Raw genomic sequence first — 24303 nt, forward strand, 5'->3', positions numbered from 1 at the left:
TGGGGAGGTTGCGGCATGGTGACACGGGGTGGCGCGCGTTTTGCGTCAGCAGATTGTCGCGAAGTTTTTAACGACCATTTATGATAATGACTTTTTTTTTTAAATTAAGGTCGATGCAAATATTTTTAAAGTTTATGTTCATTGCCTGTGGTCAAAATCGAGAGGGGAGGTCGCTATAATTTTACAAGTTGTTTTTAATGCAAAAATTCATAAAATATTGCAACGGCCTAAAAGTCTACAAACCTGTCTATGTCAAAACTATTCAATTAAGTAGTTTAAGTTTTCATTTACGAGGAAATAATGTTAACTAAGCCCAAACTAAAAAAAAACAGGTTTGTCATATCAGTCGGATTCCCGAGTTTTTACTGGTTTTCTACCTTTGTTGCCTTCCTCACCTGAGGTTAGGCTATAATCCTGCTCGGAAAATGAACTGCTTTCAGAAACGTCGTAGACCCACCTTCATGTATGCCTATCGACTCAGAATCGAAAACTGAACAACCCAAGTAACATTTTTGAACCAACTAGCCACCACCAAGTTTTATTAAGGTTTTATTGTATCATCTTGATTGCTTAATAGTTTTATTTGGGCATTCATCGCAACCAACAAGCAAGAGCTAATTAAAAGGTTCTAACAGGGTTTTATGCCTCGGACATAAAACCGGGTGGAAATAAAAACCGACTGGCTTTCAATAAGGTTTTATGAAAGTTTTAATAGAGGCTTGAAAACCAGATGGCAATACTATGCCAAACGGTTTTATCGCATGCTTGCAAAACCTAGGGTGTTGTAGCTGTCAAGTGCCATTAGGCAAACCATAAGCTCCTTAAAGAGCATTTATCGTGGCCAAATAGCAGTGCATAAATATGGTGCTAAACGCGTGCTCTGATTGAATATGATTGACCGCCATCTTGATTGAAAAAAATAGAAAACTGAAAAATTTTATTTGAATTTGATGAAAACACACATTTATGCTGAATTTTTGGTATAATTAATAAAGCGATAGATGTTTAAAAATATTTGGAATTTTTTTTTCAAAGAATTGCAATAAAATATTTTTTAACAGTAAACACTATGATAACAAATTATAGATTTTTTCGGCTCTATCTCCCCTACATTTTTCAATAAAATTTCAACCGCAGCTGAATTTGGGCCATCAATTGTGAGAAATAAGCTTTCAAATTATTTGGATTACCTCTAATATCCTTTTGGGTTTTAAGTGGGGTTTATCAAGGCTCTATGGAGTTTATTACGACTAAGGGTTTTTTTTTATTACGCCCATTTAAAATGGTAGTCTTGATTTAAAAAAATTTCAAAATATTTTTTTCGAAAGGATCGGAAAATTTCACGAATGTTTCATGTATTAACATTGAAAATCGGACCATTAGTTGCTGAGATATGGTCACTAGAAAATGGTGGGTTATTTTGGTGAGATTAAGAAAACTTCAATTTTCGTGTTTCTTTTTCTTAAATCGGCTCTATCTCAGCAACCCGAGGTCCAATCTTCAATGTCTCTTAGACAATTTTATATCAAATTTTCTAAACTTCTCAAAAAAAATATTTTTAGAAATGGTCACTATTTTTAAAAATTGAAAAACTGCAAATATTTCGCTAAAATCAAACATTTGGTGGCTATATCTTGAAAACGGAGCCCTTTATCAAAAAATCTGTCAAGTACTTTTTGATTGCAAATTCAATTTTGCATTTAAAAACGTTTCTTAATCCACCCTTAGGTGGTTGGTGCCTTCCTCTCATTCAAAGGGTAATGCTATCCAAAATAGACACGCTCGTGGGGAGGTCTTTAAATTACCTATCCAAAGATAGGTCGCATGATATATTTGGAATACGTTTTCATCTAAATATCTGAGAACTAGCCTCCAAAAAGTGTATAAATGACTCTTAAGTGCTTATAACATTTGATAGGGTTGTCAGATCTTCAATGTTTTGGACGCGTTGGAAAGGTCTTTTGATTACCTGTTCAACGACGGGTTGCATGATAGATTCGGACAACGTTTTCATCGTGATATCTGAGATCCGGCTTCCAAAAAGTCATAAATAAAACTTAATTGCTAATAACTTTTGATAGGGTTGTCAGATCTTCAATGTATTCGCGTTGGAAAGGTCTTTTAAATACCTTTCTAAAAATGTATAACATGCTGGGGTTTCTTACAAAAACCACCCTTTTTACAATCTTCCGGACTTTAGTCAAAATCGTTTTTTTAGCATAACTTTTGAAGTACTTTACTAAACTTCATGCAGGCCAAGGGTGCATGATACTGATGATACTCGTCGGTTGATACACCTAGGCGAGGAACATCCCGGAAAGAGCCCAACTACATCCGTAGTGCTGTTTGGACAAAACAGCATGGCTCTGGTTCCTTGCAAGTGTCCTATTTTCTTACCTCCACGTTGGCTTGGTTTAGTCATCATGATGACAAGGTGTAACCTAGCTGGTGGCCTGTGGAAACGACTCGTAAACCTTTGACCAGCGAGGGTCAGAGTAGAGACGGCTAGAAGAAAGGGGCGCGTCAATGTGCAGGGTTGTTACGGACGGCGCGGATCGCGCGGATCGCGCGGATGGCGCGTTTCGCGCGGATAGCGCGGATCTGGCGCGGATTTGCTGGCTTATTTTGCTCAGGCGCGGATTTCGCGCGGATGGCAATTTTGATAAATAAATTAATTGAAAGAGATAGAATTACTTTCAAGTTATTAAGAAAAATATTATCAGCAATCACGATAATTTGTTTTTTCCTTTGAGTGCAAGAATTTCATAATTTTTATTACTTGAATTTTCTTCTGAAAATGTTTGTTTGTATTTTTTTAGTACGAAATGTCAAAAAATGAAGATGAAGATTGTGTAGAGTATATTTTTTATATGTTTCTTGTCATTTCTTAACCGGCTGAATATTTAATTTATTTTGAGTTTTGAGTGATGATTTTTAACCTTATTTATTTTTAATTTTATACTGGATTTATTAAATTTTTTATTTTCTAAATCAAATATTACAAGCTTTTCCCGAAGATATAGACATTAGAATGTGTCACAAAAACTATTATTGGGGCTTGTTCTGGTGGGCGCCAAATATGAGCTTGATTGGACGTAACAGAAGCTGGCCTCCACTTTCGAGTTTTGGAATGGAATTTAATCGGTAGAAAATTTTTTTTTTTCTTAATTTAAACATTCTTGGCGAAAATAATAAGATCAGAACATTCCAAATTCAAAGCTACAGAAATTCAAAAATTCGAAAAAAAATTGATTTAATAGTTTTTATTATGACAAATAAAAAACAATACATATTATTATTTTTTCGAAACTTCTAAAATCGTAATTAAAAAAATCTGAAATTTCGAAATTAAAAATTTTAGCAATCTTAAATTCAAAATACCAAAAATTTTGGTAATCGAAAATTTGAAGATTAAAAAAAAACAAAATTAAAAAGTCCAAATTTAAAAACTTAAAAATATCCAATTCCCAACAAAAAAAAATTCTCAAACCTGAAATAATTTTAGTATTCTTAAGCTTATAAATTCTTAAATTCTTGAATTCTTAAATTCTTAAATTCTTAAATTCTTAAATTCTTAAATTCTTAAATTCTTAAATTCTTAAATTCTTAAATTCTTAAATTCTTAAATTCTTAAATTCTTAAATTCTTAAATTCTTGAATTCCACAATTTTTGAAGTAAAATTAGCCGGCAAATCCTTACATAAAGTAAGAGATTTTGAAATTATGAGGAGACATTATTATAAATATCGGAAATTAAATTTCTTTCGGAGTGAAATTTTAGCGAGGATTTTGGATTACAAACTGTATAAAAATTCGTAGATTTTGAATAATTAGACTTCCGAAATTAAAAATTTTATCATTTTATAATTTTAGATTTTAATTTAATATTGAGGTTATATTTTTGTATTTAAATTTTTAGGTTTTTAAATATTGTATTTTCTATTTTGAAGATTTTTTTCATGACCCTTGCCTTGACCGTCTCTTGAGGATTTTTTTTAATGGATTTATTGCTTTCATTCTTTTGGAGCCTTTAAACATAAAACGGGTTTTTTTAATGAAATACTTTCTGAATTAGTTTTTCTTCATTAAAAAATAAAATTTCTTAAATGTTGGTCGCGATATTTTTTTTTATATGGCGTGGATTTCGCGCGGTTTCGGATTTTAGGTCGGCGCGGATTTGGCGCGGATTTTTTTTCGACTCTCCCGTAACAACCCTGAATGTGGGAAAGGGAAGTAATTTGTGATTGTAGACGGTATTGTTTTGATTCGCAGTATGTTGAGTCAACTGCTGTGGATGTACCTGAGCATCGCAGAACGGGGTTTCTCTTCTTTCCATTTCAGCTAACAGCAATCTTCTGTTTATTTTGTTTCACTGATTTTCTAAAACGGCTTCTGCTTACTATCCTCCGTTTGATTTCGATTTTACTTATTTGATTCTCTTATTTCTCAACGCTTTTCCACTCTATGTTACCAATTGATGCTGCTGTAACAAACTGTCTGCTTTCCCTTAATTTGGCAGCGATGTCAATTTTGTTTATCATGTGCCTTTTCTTTATTTATCTATTTGAATAATTTCTCATCTTCCCTGTAAATTGCCCTCAATACAATCTAAGCTTGTTTGTTACCTCTATTTATTAACTATTGTTAATTTCTTTATCTACTTCATAAATTACTATCTTTCTTTAACTTTTGATTCTTTACATAGTATATTTTCTTCACTGTCCATTGTTTTGAAACTTCACCTATTTCTTAAGCAAGGTTGGAGCCCTTACTCAATTTATGGAATGATTAAAGGATTAACACAAACATTACTATTGTACTTTTGGTAAACTTTTATAACATGCTTAGGACCAAAATTGTAACAAAACACCGCGACAAAAGAAATAGCAACAGATAAACACGACTTAACATTAGGGAATATTTCAGGAGAAAACAATACACAGTAAATAAAACAATAACAACTAGTTTTTGAATTCAAACTAAAAATAAAACAGTTTTTGCTTTAATGAAAATTGATAGGCACACTTTGAATGGTTAGGCGCTTATACTTACATCAAACCCTACGTAATGTACCACCCCCGGCCGAGTTAAAATGCGTAACCGGAAAAGAAGGTGTGCATGCCTGGCACGAACACTCAAAGCGTGTTCTAGCGTGCTGCTCGTACTGACTCAGAGCAAGGGTGAGATGTAGGTGTAAGGGCAGTGCGTGTTCGTCGGGAACCTGGTGCATAAGATCGGTCAAGGCCCGTTCTTACACTGAAAATTGCGAATTGCGAAGTACTTTACTAAACTTCATAATTTTCAATAGGGACTTATGAGACCCCAAGACGAATCGAATGAGACCAAAACGGTCCAAATCGGTTAAGCCAGTGCTGAGATAATCGAGTGCATATTTTTTGGTGCACAGACCCACATCCCTACACACACACACACACACAGACATTTGCTCAGAATTCGATTCTGAGTCGATAGGTATACATGAAGGTAGGTCTAGGAGGTCTAATTGAGAAGTTCAGTTTTCGAGTGATTTTATAGCCTTTCCTCAGTAAGGTGAGGAAGGCAAAAATAATGTCAAACTTGTTTTTGCATGAAACTTCGATTTTTTCCAAAAATCACTGTTTTTATCAAAATTCATAACTTGGCGGCAGATTTTTTGACCATGTTTCTCTATGCCTCAAAAGTTGCGGATTTTTGTCCCCTAAAACATATCAAAAAATCTCGAAAATAAAAAAAAATACGTATTTTGGGAAATTGAGTTTTAGTAAAAAAAAATTGATAAAAAAAATCTACAATTTTTTCCGTGTACCTATTTTTTTACAAAAGTCCTCAACAATACCTACAACTTTGCCGAAGACACCAAATTGATCAGAAAATTCACTCAAAAGTTACAGCTGTTTGAATATTTACATACCATTTTTGTATGGACAGCAGCCAAAATTGTATGGAGACTTGTATGGGTGAACCAATGACGCAAAATAGCTTATTTGGTCATAGGGAAGGCTCCCACAAAGTTAAAGTCGAATCAACAAATACAAAAAATAAAAATGGTCGAAATCGGCCGATTTCGTAGAGAGTTGCTCAAATGTTAATAAATGACAAGAAGAGTGCTAGGCGTCATCTAACCTAAGGCACTCTCCAGGATCCCTTCGAAATATTGGCTGCGCTAGGGTCTGATTAGATAAGATTAGATTAGAAAGACTGTTTTATTCAATTCTGAAAGTAATTCTTTCAAAACACCATCAAAATAAAACTAACAATTCAAAGTGTATTAAAAATTCCGAATATACGAATATATTTATAGATAGATATCATAGCTTTGGTTAACGAAGAATAAAAAAAATTCCAGGAATGGTGCACGTCCAACTCGTTGCCCGAACGTCCTCCGTACTAGCGCAAAAACTTGAGATAGATCATGCCAATCAGAATAATAACCTCCATCACAATAATCATTATCAGAATCATTTTATTATACAGCACGTTCCGGTGCATCGCCCTCATTATCGAGCTCGACTTGGACAGTCCGTCGTTTGCATTTTCCAGCCGCCGCTGGCTCCGGAGCAGCGATTCCCGCTGGACTTCCAGCTCGCTTATGACCTACGGCGATAGAGGGGGTTCAAATCAACTTGGAATTTGAATACGCTGGGGGCAATCACTCACTTCATGGCCAGTCTGTTCGGTTTCGATTGCGATCTGGTTCGAGCGGGCCAAACTGGCCGATGTTCGCTCCAGGATTTGGCGGCCCTGCAGAACCTGTTGCCGGTTGTGGTCGTCCCAGTTGAAATCGCCCATTTTTGGTTGTTGCTGTAACAAAGTTGGCAAATGGATTCAGTTTTGATTTTCAGTTAAATAAATAAATTTAATTACGCTGTTCACAAAGGGTTCTTCGGGAGAAGGGCGAATCATAAATAAACAAAAACAACAACAAAAAATGACAGAAGGACTGACATCTGACAAAAATCTGCAGGTTTTATGTTTGTACAAAAGGCCTAAAATTAAATATTAAATTTTATTTTGTATACACAATTTCTAAAATCTTATTAATTTATCAACAATCAAATTGTTCGCTCTAAAGTTCTCTTTTACGAGATTCCTACTCGAAACTAGATTCCTACCCGAACCTCTTTTGATACCTAAAGGAGGTATTAGACTATGGCAAACAAACAAACAAACTCGCACTTTTTTGGGTTTGACAGGTTTGACTGCCCATATTCGCATAAATGTCTTCGTTTGTTGCACGGAGAATCAGCATTACACTTTTTGCAGTTCGATTTTACACCACCGACTAGTTTCAACCCTCGAACTGAAAAAGATGTAAAATGCGAACTGCAAAAAGTGTAAAAGTTACATCTTTTCCAGTTCAGGGGTCCGAACTGCAAAAGATGTAACTTTTGGACTTAGAAAATTTAAGAAGAATCGGCAGAATCATTTCACCCGCTGTCAAATCGGGACTTAGTGAAGGTCACAAGAATATCGAGGCGCTTGGGAAGAAGAGTGACAGTTTCGGCGGCGGCGGCTGTTCAATCTTTTCGCGGCTGGGCGAGAAGAGCAACCGAAAAGAGAAAGCAGAGTGACGAAGCGCCCGCCGGGATACTGAAGAAGTCCCCGGTAAGTGTTGATGATTTGGTCAAAAATCATGCTGCCTCACTAACGTTTAAACTTTTTCAGCAACAACCCACCCGCCGACTCCTCCCAAATCCAGAACGTCATTCCGGTGAAGAAGATCCCTGCCAAGGTGGTCAGGGCAGGTGACGAACAGACGCTCTCCTCGCGACGGCGCAGCTTTGACCACATGAACTCGGACGGTAAGGCGGCCAAATCCGTATCCTTCTCGAAGGAGGACGAAGTGCTCGAAATCGAATCCCGTCCCAAGGATTCATTAGCTCCCAGGCCCGGATGCGCTTCCATGATCGGGAACTCCCGGTTCGGGCACGCCTAGGTGGCGGTGGCGCTCTTATCCCAGCCAGGAAACATCGACCGCCCTTCCCAAAATAAACAGCCAACGGAGGTGTTGAACTCCGGGTCCTCATCAAGAACAACTGATGGCTTCCTCTTGCTCCCCCAACCTGTTGTGGCAACTAATATGCTTCAACAATCAACTCGGAAAATCCGTTGTTCCCGATCCGGGGAAAAGAAGGTCCGACTTCGCGAGCAGAGCCCTTATAGTTCGTTGACACGATCCTCGGCCGATGTTCCTGAAGACCGGATTTTCTACTGAAGGTCAACCCGAAAGCCGTTCCAAGTCTTATCAACATCATCGACTTAGTGCTCCAAAAAACGATCGATCCGGATTGAAAATCTGGAGAAATTTGGACGGGAAAGAGTTGTTGCCTGTATCGCTGAGTTTCCGTGACATCCGTCAGGGTTGTGGATCCGGATGGGCATTGCCGTGGCTTCTGCCTGCAACAAAAATTACGCCATGACCTGGGAGCGGAGTGTGTCAACTAGAATTTCAGCAAAAATATCAATTTATCTATTGTGAAATGGTTAAAATAATTGTAAACAATTTAGAATATAATAAAAAAATATTTGATGCGCCAGTTTTTATTTCAAATTAATAATCAATAAATAAAAATCCGAAACAAAATGAAAATACGCCCGCATGTATGCAATTTTCCAACCGGTGAAACGGGTGAAACGTTTCAATTTCAATTTTACACGAAATCCAGTTCGACCCCTGTTACAAGAAAGTATGTAATCGTACCTGAACTGAATTTCGTGTAATGCCGATCCTCCGTGTGTATTTCTTTAAGCTGCACTAATAATATTTACCACTTTGTTCCAAAAAACTGATTTTTAACCGCAAGTTTGCTTGTCCCAGCTGAAATATGTTCAAATATGAGTCCCATCGTGAAAATGTTCACAAATGTGTCGCACCTGTTAACAGCGATGGAATAATCATCATCAAAAGAAATTTTTTGAACGTTCATCAAGAGAAAAAAAATCCGGATGGAGCACGAAAGATCGATAAAAGAAATCGAAAAAAAAATCATCACCTTCATTATTCGGCGGAATATCTTTTTCCCTACTACACTTGCAAGTGTAACGTCTCAAGTCGAAAAATGGCCTGTCACATTGTGGTTGGTCACTTTTTCGTTTGACACTTTTTTAGTTAGTACCTCGTTGGTTGGTCAAAGTCAAACTAAAAAGTGACGAACTGTCACTTTTTACACGGTGTTCACGCACACTATCAAAACAAACATTTAATAGTGTGTGTGAACTCTATGTAAAAGGGGTGTCAAACGTGACCCCGTTCGTTTGACAACAGTTGGTGTCAAACCATCGTGGTTTGAGAGTAGATGGGCAATGAGTGTAAACAAAGTACAGACATGAAAATTAACAAAAAAAATCATCAGCAGATTGATTTTCTTGGTGAATTTCGGGAGTGATTTTTTTACGATTATTCCATCCCTGCTTAGGAATATTATGTTCTGAACTTACCAATTTGACTAGGGACCAGCCATAAACCACGTGGACACTTTTTTTTGTATGGACAATTGTCCACGAATGGAGAGTTCAAAAAAAGTGTCCACGTGGTTTATGGATTGTCCCCTAGGTAATGCGCTAAATTTTCGATGGATTACCATAACCCTGGCCTCGTACACTGTTTTCATTGATTAAAATTGTTCGCAAGTCTCACAACAGTTGAATTTGAACATTTTAACATTTTTATTTTCCACAATTTTCAACCAATTAACCTAGCATGAGAATCATTTTTTTAAATTTCTAAGCCCGTTTTCTTATTTTGCTGAAAATGCATATGGGACATTTATGCGAACATGGGCAGTGCAGGCAAACAAACAAAGCAGGCAACTGCCAAACTGTCAAAAAGTTTGTTTGTTTGTGAGCTTGTTTGTTTTTTTTATCATATTCTTATTAATTTCCAATCCACCCCGTAATTCGAACTGACGACTTTTGGATTGTTTAAACTTCGACATTTGCCCAATTACGCAGTGTTGGTAAAAATCCAGATTTTTAAAGCTATTTTTTCATATGTTTATAGGAATGTAAAAAAAGAAAACCTTTTTGGTAAAATAAATTTAAATTAGTTTTCTAGCACGTAGTCCTACGTCAAAACTCCCCGCTACAAACAAACTTGAATCAACCTGGCACCACTGCTCCCGAAAAAGCTGTCATCGCGAAACATCAAACAAAACGCCTGTCACGCGGCAACAAGCAGTGAAGCAGTGGTTCCATCTCGCTCGCACCCACACTGCGCTCCCCATGATCGTAGTGACGGAACGCGTTGCGCTCGCTGATTAGTTTCTTTTCCTCATTTTGCCCCAGTGAGTCAAGTTTTATTTTAATTTCTAGTTTAACATTTAGTTGCTTCGGTTATTTGGGGCGTCAAATGTCCTAAATAAGTGTTCTAAGTGTTTAGTTATCTTCAAATTATCATTTTCAACCGCAAGTAAGTCGAAAAAGGCGCGTTGTTTACATTTTTACCCCATTTATTTTCGAAACCCCATCCCAAAACGACGACGCAACAAGTAGATCAGAGGAGGCCTCGGGCTGAGTTGGAAATCGCCATTTTTGCTGCTTCAAAAAGGTGGGGGGCCGTCGTCGTGCTGGCCTACTACGGCGTTTAGACTTCACGCTGAACGCAATGCGGGTTGTGGCGCTCCGGGGGTGTGGCGGTTTCTGGCTTTCTTTTTTTCTGATGGACAGAATTCTGAATGCATTCTGTTGATGAAGGAGGATAAGCTTATCGGGATTGCACTTGAGGCGTAAAATAGCGAGGGCCTGAAAAAAGGTACTTATGCCGTAGACATAACCGGAATGACAAAGAGCTACGTAATTTATAGATATTTAGTAAATGTCCTCATGATGAGGGTGAGTTTGGTTTGATGGGTCCTGAGTATTCGGAAGTACTTCCGGTCAGCCCCAGTCTGAAAATAAGCAAATCGACAGTGAAAGTGATACAACTGAATTGCGACGAGTTGGGAAGGTTTTCGGGGTTACGAAACTTCAAATTCTTCACATTTTACCCTGTCAAGAAAATCCCAGTGACCATCGTGCTTTAGAGATATCGCGACCGTTCGGTTTTCGACCTGTAGAGACATCTGGCGGACGTCAAAGTTAAGCCTCGAGAGATAAAGGTGCTATTGAGATCCGCAACGGTAACAAGTACCTACACTTTGTACCTCCTGTACTTCGATCGTGGACGGATTATTTGTGACGTGACGATTCAAAGGCTCCAGAAACAGCAATGTCCCACCCCGCGGTGCTTCCAGTGCGGCGAGACCCACTTCCCCGTAAGGTGCAGCTGGGAGGAAAGCGCGCGTCAAGTGCGCCAACTGTGGTGAAAAGCAGACAGCAAATTTCGGTGGCTCTACCGCACGAAAAATAAAATAAAATGTAGATCTTAAATTATAGTAACTCCATCACAAATATGAATTGAATTGAACAAGTTAGTGATAGCTTAAGTTTTGAATTTTCGTCTCCTCTTGCAGACTCTCCGCCCCCAAGAATGTCCAGAAAGAAGTCGGAAAAATTTCGCCTTAGCGTGACCAAACATGGCGAGGAGGACGTCGAGATGGAGTTCATCCCCCAGGCTGGCGACGGAGACGGCGGAGCGCTCGAGGGCGAAACGTTGGCCGAGCAAAACTCCGAACCCCATCTGGTGGAGACCGACGACGGGCGGTTGATCATCAACATGACGCCGGGCCTCACGTGCACCGTGTGCCAGAAGGCCTTCGCCACGGCCAACGGCTTGGCTCGGCACAAGAAGGATGTCTGCGACGCGCAATCCGGTCCACCCGAAGAGGACGTGTTGGATTTAGAGCGGAAAGCGGCCACCCGGGCCAAGCCCGGCGAGGAGTTCTTCAAGTACTGCGATCCGAACCCGGAGAACCCGTGCTACTGCTGCGGAGAGGACATTTCCACCGCCCACACTGGCCACATCCGGTGCAAGCTCTGCCCAAAGTCGTTCAAGGCGTACGAGTACATGGAGCGCCATCTGGCGTCGGTTCACGCCGAGGACGACACGTTCGCGTGTCCGCAGTGCAACTCCAAGTGCTCGTCGGCCAAGGTCCTGAACGAACATCTGCTGACCCACAGCGAGGGCAAGCCGTTTTCGTGCTTGCGCTGCAGCAAGGACTTTACCCGGAAGTACCACTTGGAGCGCCACTTGAACCATTCAAACTGCGGCGACAATCCGAAACATATGCAACCGTGCGAAGTGTGCGGCAAGGAGTTTGCCCGGCTCGACAATCTGAGGGAGCATTTGCGGTTCCACATGGGCCAGGCCAACCGGAAGCGCGACTACCAGTGTCCGTACTGTCCCAAGTCGTTCTACGGGTCATCGCTGTTGAAGTGAGTAGCCCGAAATCAGTTTCAGAGATTTTTTTTTACTGATATCACTAATCTTTTCAGCATCCACATCCGTACTCACACTGGAGAGAAGCCGTTTCCGTGTGACTTGTGTACGAAGTCGTTCCCGTCAACGGGAGCGTTGAGGAAGCACCGCAGAAGCCACACCGGCGAGCGTCCCTATCGTTGCGATCAGGTATGAAGCAACATGAACTAGATAAGTTGTAGCATTATTGTTCTTAAATTGTCTTTCTTCTAGTGCTCGGCTACGTTTGCGGCTCGGGAAACGCTGAACAGACATCGCAAAACTCACACTGGTAAGTTGCGAGGAGGAATCGGGGTCTCAACTTGGAATTTTGACAAAGAACTTGGTCCTAAGAGCTCTATTTCTGATGCGATTTCAATCCATAAAAACGATAATGATGCATTGTTGGTACCTACTTGAATTTTACGTTCCAGTTAGGGAAAGGGTCTGCAACGCAACATGCTAGACTAAGTCACAAAACAATATTCAGTAAATACCAGTCATGCCTTCATTCAAGACAGTGCAAGTGACAGGATGTTTTGGTATCGTATGGGGAAAGAAGAGTTTGAATATTCGATTCACATTTCGTTAGCATTTTTCACATTTTTGCCTTCCTCGCCTTACTGAGGGAAGGCACTCGAATCACTCGAAAAAATAACTTTTTAGTTAGACCTCCTAGACCTATTTTCATTTGAACATATCGACTCAGAATCACCAGCTGAGCAAATGTCTGTGTGTTTGGCTGTATGTAGACATGTGTACCGAATCAATGTCACTGGAGTATCTCATCGCTGGCTGAACTGATTTTGACCGTATTGGCCCCATTTGATTCGACTTGGTGTACCATAAGTCCCCTTTGAAATTTATAAGATTTAGTCAAGCACATCAAAAGTTATGCTTCAAAAACTGCTGCATAAAATTTTTCATAATTTGCATAAAAGGGTGGTTTTGCAGAGAAAACCTGCCATATTATATATTTTCAGAAAGGTTCTGAAATGACCTTTCTTGTGGATTAAGAATATTTCAGATCTGACTTGCCGATCTAAAATTACAAGCAGTTTAAAAAAATGGTCTGAATCGACATAACCTCAAAAAAATCTAACCATCCACATTAACGACCCCGGGTCTCTTGTGGTCTCTGTTGCAAGTTTCTGCTCGAACCTAGGAGTCCGAAGGCTTGAATGGGGAGAGCACCCAAACCTCTTTCTACTCCAAGGAACCTTCCACCCCAGTGTTTGAACTGACGACCTTTGGATTGCGAGTCCAACCGCCGCCAGCGATTCCACCGGAGTAGGCTTGGTTTGGTGCGTTGTTTGTACTTATGGCATGGAGACGACTCTTTCACCTGGAATGACTTAACGGTCTAACAACCAAGGCCGGGACCGACATTTTACTTCCTCATTCGATGGACGACATAACCTCAATCTACTTCCAATTAGGTTTTACAGCGTGACGTCACGAGCGCACACACACACACATTTTCAATGGAACACACGTGCAAAAAAAAATGTAAACAGTGCAACCAAGCTGTCAAATTTCTAAACTCCAAATCGAGTCGGCGTAAAACCTTATTAGATTTTACGCCGACTCGATTTGGAGGTTAGAAAAGAGTGCACTGTTTACATGGACTTAGCACAGTTCGATGCGGTCGTCGATTTTGTTCGGGGAAATTCGTCGACAATCGACGAAGACCATGTAAACAGTGCATACGAGCTGTCAAATGACGTCACGCTGTAAAACCTGATAAGTTTTGCCTTTCTTACTAAAGAAAGGTATAGGTTTTACTTTATGGCTGGACGTCATTTTCATCTTCGTAAATATTACGATTCAGCATGAATTTTCATCGGAAAAATCGTCAAAAAATCACACTGCATCGATTTTCGACGCCTCGTCGCCAAGTCTACAAGTTGTTAAGTTGAGCTTCGAATACTGGCGCGGAAATATTTTGGCGCATATATTTTGTGGCTCGACTTATACTCGTTTTGTAGTAGCTTATCTACCGATGTTTCCTACAACATGTAAGATATCGTAGCTTTTCGGTTTCTTTTGCCCTGTCCGTTTTTTTATAACTGTCCAATGTTTATACAAAAACTTTTGTGACTTAGGACATTCATCCCGCTACAAGCAATTTGTTTCTCGTGTGCTCCCAAAATCGCCTTTTGCTTCATTTTGTCGTGATTTCGTAAGTTTATTTAACAGAGTTCATTGGATTCTAATAGGAGCTTTCTAAGCTTTTCATCGTTTATATCGTTTTCAAAGTTTTCAATGCCGCGGTGTGCGTTGTCAGTGACGCATGAGAAGCTTGCTATGCTCGCGTTTGTCATAAACTCTTGTTTGATTAAGAATATGAACGATTACAAATATTCTTTTGGTGAAAATTGCGTTTTTTATTTCTTTTGGAAAGCATATCATTTATAATACTTTGCTTTCATCATTAGACTTTCTTTTGTACTGACGTTATAAATAAACAAAGTCGTTGTTATGAATTTAAAGAAGAAGTTCTACTATTGTTATATTCTTTAGTAAGAAAGGCTCTATCTCACCCCAGGTGGGATTAAATCGGGTTTTTTTCATTTGTTTTTAAAATTCGATTGTACAGGGTGATTCAGTACAATATATGAAAATGACAGTTTATGATCGACGAATAGGGTAGTCAGCGTTCACCTCTCAGAGAGAGCAGACGCATTCTACAGTCTTTAGAAAAAAGTGCGTTCCAAAAGACTGTAATCGGCTTGGTTTTTGCTGTCCCGTACCTACGGGCTAAGTTTATTGCAAAAGCACCGACCTGCTACATCTAGCAAGATGAGCTCGACAATACGCCGCGTAAACACGTTCAAAATCGACTTCGCTAGTCTTCCGAAAAAAACCGCGTTTTGAAGAAATCCATCACTTCGTCAAGACGACCTTGGGCATTCCCAAAGAAAAGATCGAACGTCTCCAAGTCAACCACTACTTTTGGTGTGTGTTTGTGAAGTGTGTGGACCTCGCCACAGCCCAGCAAACTGTCCTGCAGCACAACAACAAGCACGCGTTCGAGATTGATGGGAAGAAGTACACCATCAAAATCCAGATGGAAGATGGGGCCGTTGACGTCCGCCTACACGACCTACCCGAAGAGATCACCAACGATCAGGTCAAAAAATTCATGTCTGCGTATGGCGAGATCCTGTCCGTGCGCGAGCTGGTGTGGGAGGAGAAATATGAGCTCGCAGGACTCAAGACGGGCGTTCGCGAGGTGAAGATGATCTTGAAGCACCAAATCAAGTCATTCATCTCGATCGAGGGCCAACACACATACGTCACCTACATCGGGCAACAGACCACCTGTCGTCACTGCGGCGAATACAGTCACAGTGGCATCCCCTGTACGCAGAACAAGAAGCTGTTGTTGCAGAAAGTGAGCGTCAACGAGCGCCTCAAAGATGCCAAGAAACCAACCGGCAAGTCGTCCTACGCTGATGCCCTCATGACCAAACCTTCACCCCGTTTCGTGCCGGCAGTTCTCGTTGAGGACAACACCGGCATGGACTGTGATGGCGACAACACACACACCGATGCAGAGAACTTCGAGATGACCACCGAAGGGGATGATAGCAGTGGCGGAGGCAGCGGTTTTGCTGCGAAGCCCGGGATCATCATTCAAGACGGCGGGAGCAGCGGCGGCGGCAGCGGCCTCGCTGATATGCTCCAGAAGACGACACCGATCCTGCAGGAGACCATAATCCGCGACGGCGACCAACTATGCGTGTTCAAGACACCACTCACACTTCCACAAGACGGTGACGGCGCAGAGGAATCCGATGGATCTTCTACGTCATCTGCATCGGGTAAGCGTCCGAGAGGCCGTCCCCCGAAGAAACCAAAGACCAGCACGTAAACACCAACACACCCCTAATTTCCCTTAACACAATGGATTATCAAAGCTTTAATATTGGTACACTTAACATCAACACTATCTCCAATCAAAACAAAATTAACGCCCTACACAACTTCACACGCACACACGATCTCGACATACTCTTCCTGCAAGAAGTGTACAGCGACGAGCTTATTATCCCTGGGTACACAGTCATAAGCAATGTTGATCACAATCGGAGGGGCACAGCAGTGGCTCTCAAACACCACATCAAGTACACGAACGTTGAAAAGAGCGTGGACTCCAGAGTAATCGCCCTACGCCTGCAAGGGTCGGTTACACTGGTGAATGTGTACGCGCCCTCTGGAAGCCAACAACGTACACACAGGGAGACCTTCTTTAACACCACACTAGCTCACTTCTTGCGACACCAAACCAACTACACTATCTTAGCCGGGGACTTTAACTCGGTGATCAACGCAAGAGACGCTACGGGAGAGGGAAACCACAGCCTTGCTCTCAAAAACACTGTCCAACAGACTCGACTGAAGGATGTATGGGAAGCACTACATGGGACTCGGGTCGAACACACTTACATAACACACAACTCGGCCTCTCGCATTGATCGTGTGTACGTGAGCTCGAACCTGCGGGATCAGCTGCGTACAGCCTACCTGAGTGCCTGCTCATTCACAAACCACATGTCGCTGACAACCCGCCTGTGCTTACCGAACCAAGGTCGAGCGCATGGTATGGGTTTCTGGTCACTCCGGCCGTACGTCTTGACAGACGAAACGATCGAGGAGTTTCAACAAAAATGGAACTATTGGACGCGACAACGCCGTAGCTACAACTCCTGGATGCAGTGGTGGCTGCGCCTCGCGAAACCAAAAATGAAGTCCTTCTTTAGATGGAAGTCTAAGGAGGCGTTTGATGACTTCACTCGAAAACAGCAGCATCTCTACGCGCAGCTTCACCAGGCGTATCGCGCGTACCTGCACAATCCAGACATGCTGACCTCCATCAACCGCATCAAGTCCCAATTGCTTCTACTACAGAAGCAGTTCACTCAGCTGTTTGTGCGTATCAACGATACTCACGTAGCTGGCGAGCCGTTGTCAACCTTCCAGCTTGGAGAGAGAACGAGGAAACGCACGATCATCGAGAGCATGGCGAACGACGCTGGCGCCTCTCTGGAGAGTTCAGATGAGATCCAAGAGCACGTGGTCAACTACTACCGAAACCTGTACGCAGAAGGAGAGACGCGAGCAAATCCCGAATTCGACTGCGCTAGGGTGGTTCCACCAGACAGCATCTCTAATCATGCCTGCATGGAGGAAATCACAACAGCGGAAATTTACGAGGCGATCAAATCCAGCTCATCGAAGAAGTCCCCAGGGTCCGACGGTCTTCCCAAAGAGTTCTACGTACGCACATTCGACATCATTCACCGAGAGCTGAATCTGCTGCTGAACGAGGCGCTTCGTGGTGACATCCCCGAAGAGTTCGTGAACGGTGTGATCGTCCTGGTGAAGAAAAAACAAGCTGGAAACTCCATCACTGCATACCGCCCTATATCGCTGCTCAACTACGACTACAAGTTGCTGGCCAGAATCCTGAAAGCGAGAGTCGATCGTGTTTTGCGCGAACACGACATAATCAGCCCTGTCCAGAAATGCTCGAACGGAGACAGAAACATCTACCAAGCAACTCTCTCGCTCAAAGACCGCATCGCACAACTACGCAGCCAACGACTCTCTGGGAAGTTGGTATCGTTCGACCTCTCCAGTGCCTTTGACCGTGTTGATAGAGGTTTCCTCTATCACACAATGAACTCGCTTGGTCTCAACCCCGATTTGGTGAATCTGCTAGAGAGGATCGGAGAGCGCTCCACCTCTCGGATTCTCATCAACGGACACCTCTCTGCTGCCTTTCCTATCCAGAGATCGGTTAGACAGGGTGACCCTCTCGCAATGCACTTGTTTGCTATCTACCTGCATCCACTGCTAGCGAGAATGGAGCGTATCTGTGACGGACCTCACGATCTTGTCGTCGCCTACGCCGACGACATCAGCATGATCACCACCAACGCTGACAAAGCTGAGCAGGTTAGGGTCTCTTTCGTGACTTCGAAGGATGCTCCGGTGCGATGCTCAACCTACGGAAGACGACGGCCATCGATGTGGGTCACATAAACGATCGAAACAGACTTGCGCTGCCGTGGATACAATCGAGCGAATCGGTTAAGGTCCTCGGAGTGATCTACCTGAACTCTCTACGCCAGATGATCAACAAGAACTGGGACACCTTGATCACAAAAATGGGACAGCTGATCTGGCTTCACAGGATGCGCAGTTTAACACTGCATCAAAAAGTCACGCTACTGAACGTTTTCATCACATCGAAGATGTGGTATCTCTCCTCGGTACTTGCACCCTACAAAGTTCACATCGCCAAGATTACCTCCATTATGGGCAGCTACCTGTGGCACGGCCACCAGGCAAGAGTGCCAATGCATCAACTGGCGCTCCCCATCGAGGGAGGCGGTCTCAAGCTCCACTTGCCTTACTTCAAATGTCGAGCACTGCTGACCAACAGACACCTACAGGAGAGCAACAGCACACCGTTCTACAAGACCTTCATGCAGCGCATCCAGAACCCTCCGGACCTGCACAGGATACCAACTGACTGCCCATGTCTCAAGGTAGTCTGCCAGGAGATTGCCTACCTGCCTGAACAGCTGATCAACAACGCCACTGCGACGGGTGTTCACACGAACCTCCTTCAGCAAGTGGCAACACCAAAAGTCATGTCGAGCGATCCTACCCTGGACTGGAAGCTGATATGGCGCAACATCAACTCCAAGAAATTAAAATCAGCTGAGAGAAGCTGGTACTTCCTACTGGTGAACAAGAAAACCACTCACGGGGAGCTGCTCCATCGGATGAACATCGTCAACACACCGAACTGCGCACACTGTGGTGCGCAACGAGAAGATCTACAACACAAATTCAGCACTTGTTCCAGAGTGGCCGGTGCGTGGAGAACGCTCCAACGCCACCTTGCAGCGGCGGGGATGAATGGCACCACCAGCTTCAACAGCCTTGCTCAACCAGAACTACGAAGATTACGACGAGATGTGAAACACAAAGTGATGAAACTTTTCATCAATTACATCAACTTTATTAATCAATGTAATAATCAGATTGATGTAGATTCCCTTAATTTTCACTTGGAAAATGAAATCTAGAATTCATCATGTAATTAGCTTTTACAAATGACTGAATAAATATTTTATAAAAAAAATAGGGCTGTGCCGTTTAGTTCAATCCAATCATAACAATGTAAACGGGACCACAAAAGTAAATAATACTAAATATCAATTATAAAAATGTTAAATAAATATGAGGAAGGCATCAACCACCTAAAGGTGGATCAAGTAACGTTTTTAACACTCTAACTCTTAAAAATCTCATGACTTTTGGTAGAATTGACCAATTTTGATGCTTCCGGTAGCAAAAGATCCAGATTTTCTATATTTTGAACTGTCAGATGGGGGGCAAACATGGTCCATTTTTACCGGATATATTCCGGGTTCCGTTGGGGTACCTGGACTCTCCTATTTGTTCGTCACTCTCACAGTTCGTCACTTTTTAGTTTGACTTTGACCAACCAACGGGGTACACTCAACCCCCGGTGGTTGGTAACTTTTTCGTTTGACACTTTTTTAATTTGTACCCCGTTGGTTGGTCAAAGTCAAACTAAAAAGTGACGAACTGTCACTTTTTACACAGCGCTCACGCACACTATCACAACAATCGTTTGGCAGTGTGTGTGAACTCCGTGTAAAAGGGGTGTCAAACTAAAAAGTGACTCCGTTCGTTTGACAACAGTTGGTGTCAAACCATCGGGGTTTGAGTGTATTTGGATTACTTTCCTAAAGTCTTAAAATATGGTAAAAGTATCGAATTGCATAACAAAAATTCGGTAGAATTCAACCGTACGAGCTGTGAATGACTTTGAGATCTCGTGCTATCGCACCTTTTTCTAGGGGAAATATACCCTTTCTAATCAAACACCTATCTTCGTCACATGGAGAGTTTGATGCTCGATTTAAGCTCCAAAAATACTATTTAGGCTATAAACTTACCAGCAACAGCACCGCCTCGAGTAAGCACGCAAATTTATGCCATTTACTGGCCAAAAAGATCAAATTTAATGCACTTTTGATCATAATTTCTATTTTGCGAGACCATTTCTCATCATTTTGGTGGCACACACATCCACACGCAAGATCACAGGTTAACTGCTTAACGAAATCGCCGATTTCAAAGCGCTTAAGATATAAAATTGCTTTCAACTACCGGCAACATGTTCTTTTGACCATTACTTAGTCACTCACTTGAAAAATAATCCCGAAAAATGTAAATAATTAGCAAGCGCCATCAAAAAAACAAACGCGCTAAGTCTTTTGACGTTTCAATTTTGACTACCCATTCCAATCGAAGGCTGAAGGAAACCGAGCGAGGAGCGAAGGCAAATAAAGAACAAAGGGTGGCCACCAACACCACCAACATGCTGGTGCAGCGCCTGTTAGAGTGAGCAAGTGCTGCCAGGAAACTTTCGCTATAAATGCTACTTTTCGTGAGTGTTCGCTTAAAATTTCATCAATTTTGGCAGCACTAAGCAGACCCAAAAGAGCGCTGGAAGAAAAAAAGAACTAAGCTGAAAATAGAAAAATGGGCGTGGCCCAATGCACTCGACTGATTAGAATGCATTTTTGAAATATTTTTTTTAAATGCTTGTAAAAGGAATAGCATTACTTTTAATAAAAGTGAAAATAAACAGAAATGTTTACAAAAAGTTGCTCTACTCGTTGGTGTACTTGGTTTTAGTGAATTTCAAGGAACAATCCAGATTATCCAGCATCATTCAAACACGGCCTAAAATGGGCATATTTCCCCGACTTCTCGAGACAAATCGCAAATGTCTTAATAATCCACAGGCGAAAAACCCCACGAGTGCACAATCTGCCACAAGGGCTTCATCCAGGCTTCCCAGCTACGCTCGCACATGTTCAACCACACGGGCGAGGGCGGCTTCGACTGCGAACAGTGCGGGGCAACGTTTAGCCGCCGAACGCGCCTTACCGAGCATGTCAAGTTCGTGCACAAGCAGGAGCAGATGTTGCCCTGCCCCACCTGCGGGAAGGAGTTTGTGCGCAAGGAGGATCTGCAGCGCCACCAGGACACGCACGCCGAAATTAAGAGTGAGTTTGCGGGGGCTTAAGGATTTGTTTAGAATTCTATTTTTGACTATTTTTAAACAAATTGCAGACTTTGAATGCTCCGAGTGCAGCAAACGGTTCGTGTCCCGGACGGCGCTCAACACGCATCTTAAGGTGCACATCGTTGAGGAGCCGGCAAAGTGTACCATTTGCAACAAAGAGTTTTTGCGCAAGGACTGTCTGACTCGGCACATGAGAAGCAAGCACCGGTGGGTAGCGCACGTCAAGTGCGCCAATTGTTGGGTGATTCGCACCGCCAACGTTCGCGACTAATTTTCGATTTTGCTTGCAGCGACGAGTACTACATGAAGGAAGAAGCGGAAGATACCAAACCGGAACAGATAACTCCGGACGAAGGTGCGGCATCACCGGTCGAGGTCGAGGAAGATCCGCACGTGCTCGAGATCGACGGCGAGGTGTACCAAATTACCCCACTGGAAGAGGTTCACATCGTTCGTATCAACTCGAGCGACGAACGCGCTCCCGGAGCAGCCACCGTCAAAACCGAGGAAAATAAAAAGACCAAAATGCTCGAGGTGGTCGACATTGTTCCGTCGCCGACCAAGGAGATCAAATCGAAGGTTGTGACGGTGAAGCCGGCCAAGAAGAAGGAACCTGCGGAGAAGAAGCCCAAAAGAATTAAAACCAATGAGTTTGTCCTTCCTCTTCCTCCTCCTCCGGCGGTTAAGGAGAAGGTCGTCCCGGCGATGGTGGTACTGCCGGCGCGGACCCTCGTCGTCGCCAAAGAGCCGAAGGAGCGCAAGAAGCGCAAGCCGAACGCCGATTCCGACGGCGGTGACTTCCGCAAGACCAAAATCAAAAAGGAAAAGCAAGACGATTCCGTGCCCATCTTCCTGAGCGACGCTTCGCTCAAACAGAAAATCTCCGAGCTGCTTTGTCTCCTCATCGACGAGGAAATGCTCGAGGAGTTTGGATGGCCCAAGGCCCCCGTCGAGGACGTGCTCAGCAACGTAATCGTTCGCTGTGGCCACAAGCCGGCCCGGGACGAGGAAGATATGGGCGGCGATGTGACCACCCGGATGCGGGAAAACACCAAGATTCTGTTTGCGCTGACGATGGACGACGACAACATCAAGACGCTGCTCAACAATCACACCGTCGACGAGGTCATTATGAACGTGCTGAAGACTAAGTAAGTGTCGGGGGGGTTTTGAAAGGGAAGATTCGCCACAAGTGCAATTATTAAATCCTTCCAAAGGCGGGGACACCGGAAATCAAGTGGCCTTTGTTTACAAGTTAAGGTTTAAAATATTTTGGTGAATTGGTTGTACTAATTATAAGCATAAATATATTTTAATTTGAAACTAGAATCAATATTTTAAAAGTTATTGGCGACGTCCAATCTTTAAAGTGTACGTTCACGTTTAATGATAGAATTTCAGTATATTGTCAATATTATTATGGCACAACACAGTGCAGATCCCCACTAATGATTGTTTTGCTTTTAAAATATATTCAGTTATCTTGTAGAAACAACAGTTTATAATTTGCTCGAAAGAAAAATTCCTGAACTAAAGAAAATAGATGCAGTGGTACTGCTACAGGCATAACCAAAATGACGAAGAACTTTGGAAAAGTATTGACGTAGGACGTCTTACACGACGATATTGGAGTGTCATTCCAAAATACCCGGGCCGCCGGCCCAAAAATAACTTGTGAGATTTCAAACACTTATATCTTCCTTCCCTCAAATCGAATCGGCACGGATTTGGTTCCTTTCGATTCGAAAATTATTCGGCAGATTTCCAATGTTGTCACAATAGGTTTACTATCGAAACAACTCAATGTGTTGAAATGTTTTCATAAAGAAATAACTTGAGTCGGGCTTGGGTTAAAGTAAAGGGTTCTTTATTTGCGACTTGATCGCTTGAGTGTTCGAGACAGAATGACGGAGAAACAGGCCTGTCGATCGCACCTAAACTTTGGCAAAGCTTGCTTCGCTACATTTCAAAACTCAGAGATTTTGCCAGCAAAATGAGCGCTTCCCAAACACGGACGGAAGTGTCAAATATCATTTTGAGGGGAAATCACACAACCACCTCGACTGGTGTCGGTCGCAGGCTTGCCACAAATACAGATTTTTCAGCACAGACCCGAAACACAAACGAGTTTTTTTTACAGTTATAATAAATTTGAGCAGTTTTTGTTAAATTGGCCAAAAAGATAAACATTGTTAGCATCTTTTGGCATGTTCAGTTTTTGGTAAGAATATTATTCTTTAAAGTTATACTCGATTGAGTGTTTGGTATGTGCCAAAAAAATCTGTATTTGTGGCAAGCCTGGTCGGTCGCGAAAGGAGTGGAAGTAGAGGGTCAAAAAACATACAAAATAACGCGTGCCAGTGCCAGGATCATCATTCACGTCTCAGACGTCGGACCGGCCAGTTCAGAGCAGCAGCAGGAGAGCGCAGGTTGCTACTAGGGCAGCTGGTTTACTCTGTACTTACACCCGACAAGAGCCAGAAATTTGAAAATTTGTTAGTAGGACAGGGTGTTTCGTCAGGATTCATCATAGAAGATGATGATGCGACCCAAAATCATAGTGTTTGTTGAAAGGTATAAATATATTATTCTCAAGGCAAGCTGTCGGATGCTGCGGATGAGACATTTCCCGTTTATCGGTTGTTAAATTTTAAATGAAATGGTTTAATCTTAGACAGCCGGCTGTGGAAAGATAGAACCAAAATCATGTGTAATTATGAGAACTTTTCAAAATCCGTACCTACCCTATTAGTGGTCGTAAAAGGTCATTAAAAAACCGGAAAGGATTTAGGTACTTGAAGTTCACATCCGTGTTCGGGAAACG

General features: G+C 42.3%; 2 protein-coding genes across 3 annotated transcripts; one reads left to right on the forward strand and one right to left on the reverse strand.

The window, feature by feature from the left end:
- Positions 1–6257: 6257 nt before the first annotated feature.
- Positions 6258–6969, reverse strand: LOC6039200 (vesicle transport through interaction with t-SNAREs homolog 1B). Of its 2 annotated transcripts, XM_038266832.1 has the most exons (3): positions 6865–6969; positions 6658–6801; positions 6258–6594 (listed from the first exon to the last, which is right to left on the reverse strand). In XM_038266832.1, the coding sequence occupies exons 1-3, from the start codon at positions 6901–6903 to the stop codon at positions 6388–6390; spliced, it is 390 nt and encodes a 129-aa protein (XP_038122760.1). In that variant the 5' UTR covers positions 6904–6969; the 3' UTR covers positions 6258–6387. The 2 variants fall into 2 exon arrangements, with proteins under 2 accessions (XP_038122760.1, XP_001848843.1); XM_001848791.2 differs by lacking the exon at positions 6865–6969 and having other exon boundaries at positions 6658–6853.
- Positions 6970–10524: 3555 nt separating this feature from the next.
- On the forward strand, positions 10525–22808 carry LOC6039199 (oocyte zinc finger protein XlCOF6). The gene is made up of 7 exons (XM_001848790.2): positions 10525–10546; positions 11451–12312; positions 12373–12505; positions 12569–12626; positions 21196–21459; positions 21527–21686; positions 21770–22808. Exons 2-7 carry the CDS (start codon positions 11468–11470, stop codon positions 22632–22634), a joined length of 2325 nt encoding a protein of 774 aa, XP_001848842.2. The 5' UTR covers positions 10525–10546; positions 11451–11467; the 3' UTR covers positions 22635–22808.
- The last annotated feature ends 1495 nt before the right edge of the window (positions 22809–24303 follow it).

The sequence above is a fragment of the Culex quinquefasciatus genome, chromosome 1 (assembly GCF_015732765.1).
Source record: "Culex quinquefasciatus strain JHB chromosome 1, VPISU_Cqui_1.0_pri_paternal, whole genome shotgun sequence".
Classification (NCBI taxonomy): domain Eukaryota; kingdom Metazoa; phylum Arthropoda; class Insecta; order Diptera; family Culicidae; genus Culex; species Culex quinquefasciatus.

What these genes read in the sequence shown, in the direction of transcription:
- LOC6039200 (XM_038266832.1), bottom strand. Translation starts at nt 6,903, where the DNA reads ATGATTCGCCCTTCTCCCGAAGAACCCTTTGTGAACAGC. An exon ending in AAGAACCCTTTGTGAACAGC is followed by an intron (nt 6,802 to 6,864) that starts GTAATTAAATTT and finishes ACTTTGTTACAG; the next exon opens with CAACAACCAAAAATGGGCGA. An exon ending in CCGAACAGACTGGCCATGAA is followed by an intron (nt 6,595 to 6,657) that starts GTGAGTGATTGC and finishes CTATCGCCGTAG; the next exon opens with GTCATAAGCGAGCTGGAAGT.
- LOC6039199 (XM_001848790.2), top strand. Translation starts at nt 11,468, where the DNA reads ATGTCCAGAAAGAAGTCGGAAAAATTTCGCCTTAGCGTGACCAAACAT. An exon ending in GTCCCTATCGTTGCGATCAG is followed by an intron (nt 12,506 to 12,568) that starts GTATGAAGCAAC and finishes TCTTTCTTCTAG; the next exon opens with TGCTCGGCTACGTTTGCGGC. An exon ending in CACGCACGCCGAAATTAAGA is followed by an intron (nt 21,460 to 21,526) that starts GTGAGTTTGCGG and finishes AACAAATTGCAG; the next exon opens with ACTTTGAATGCTCCGAGTGC.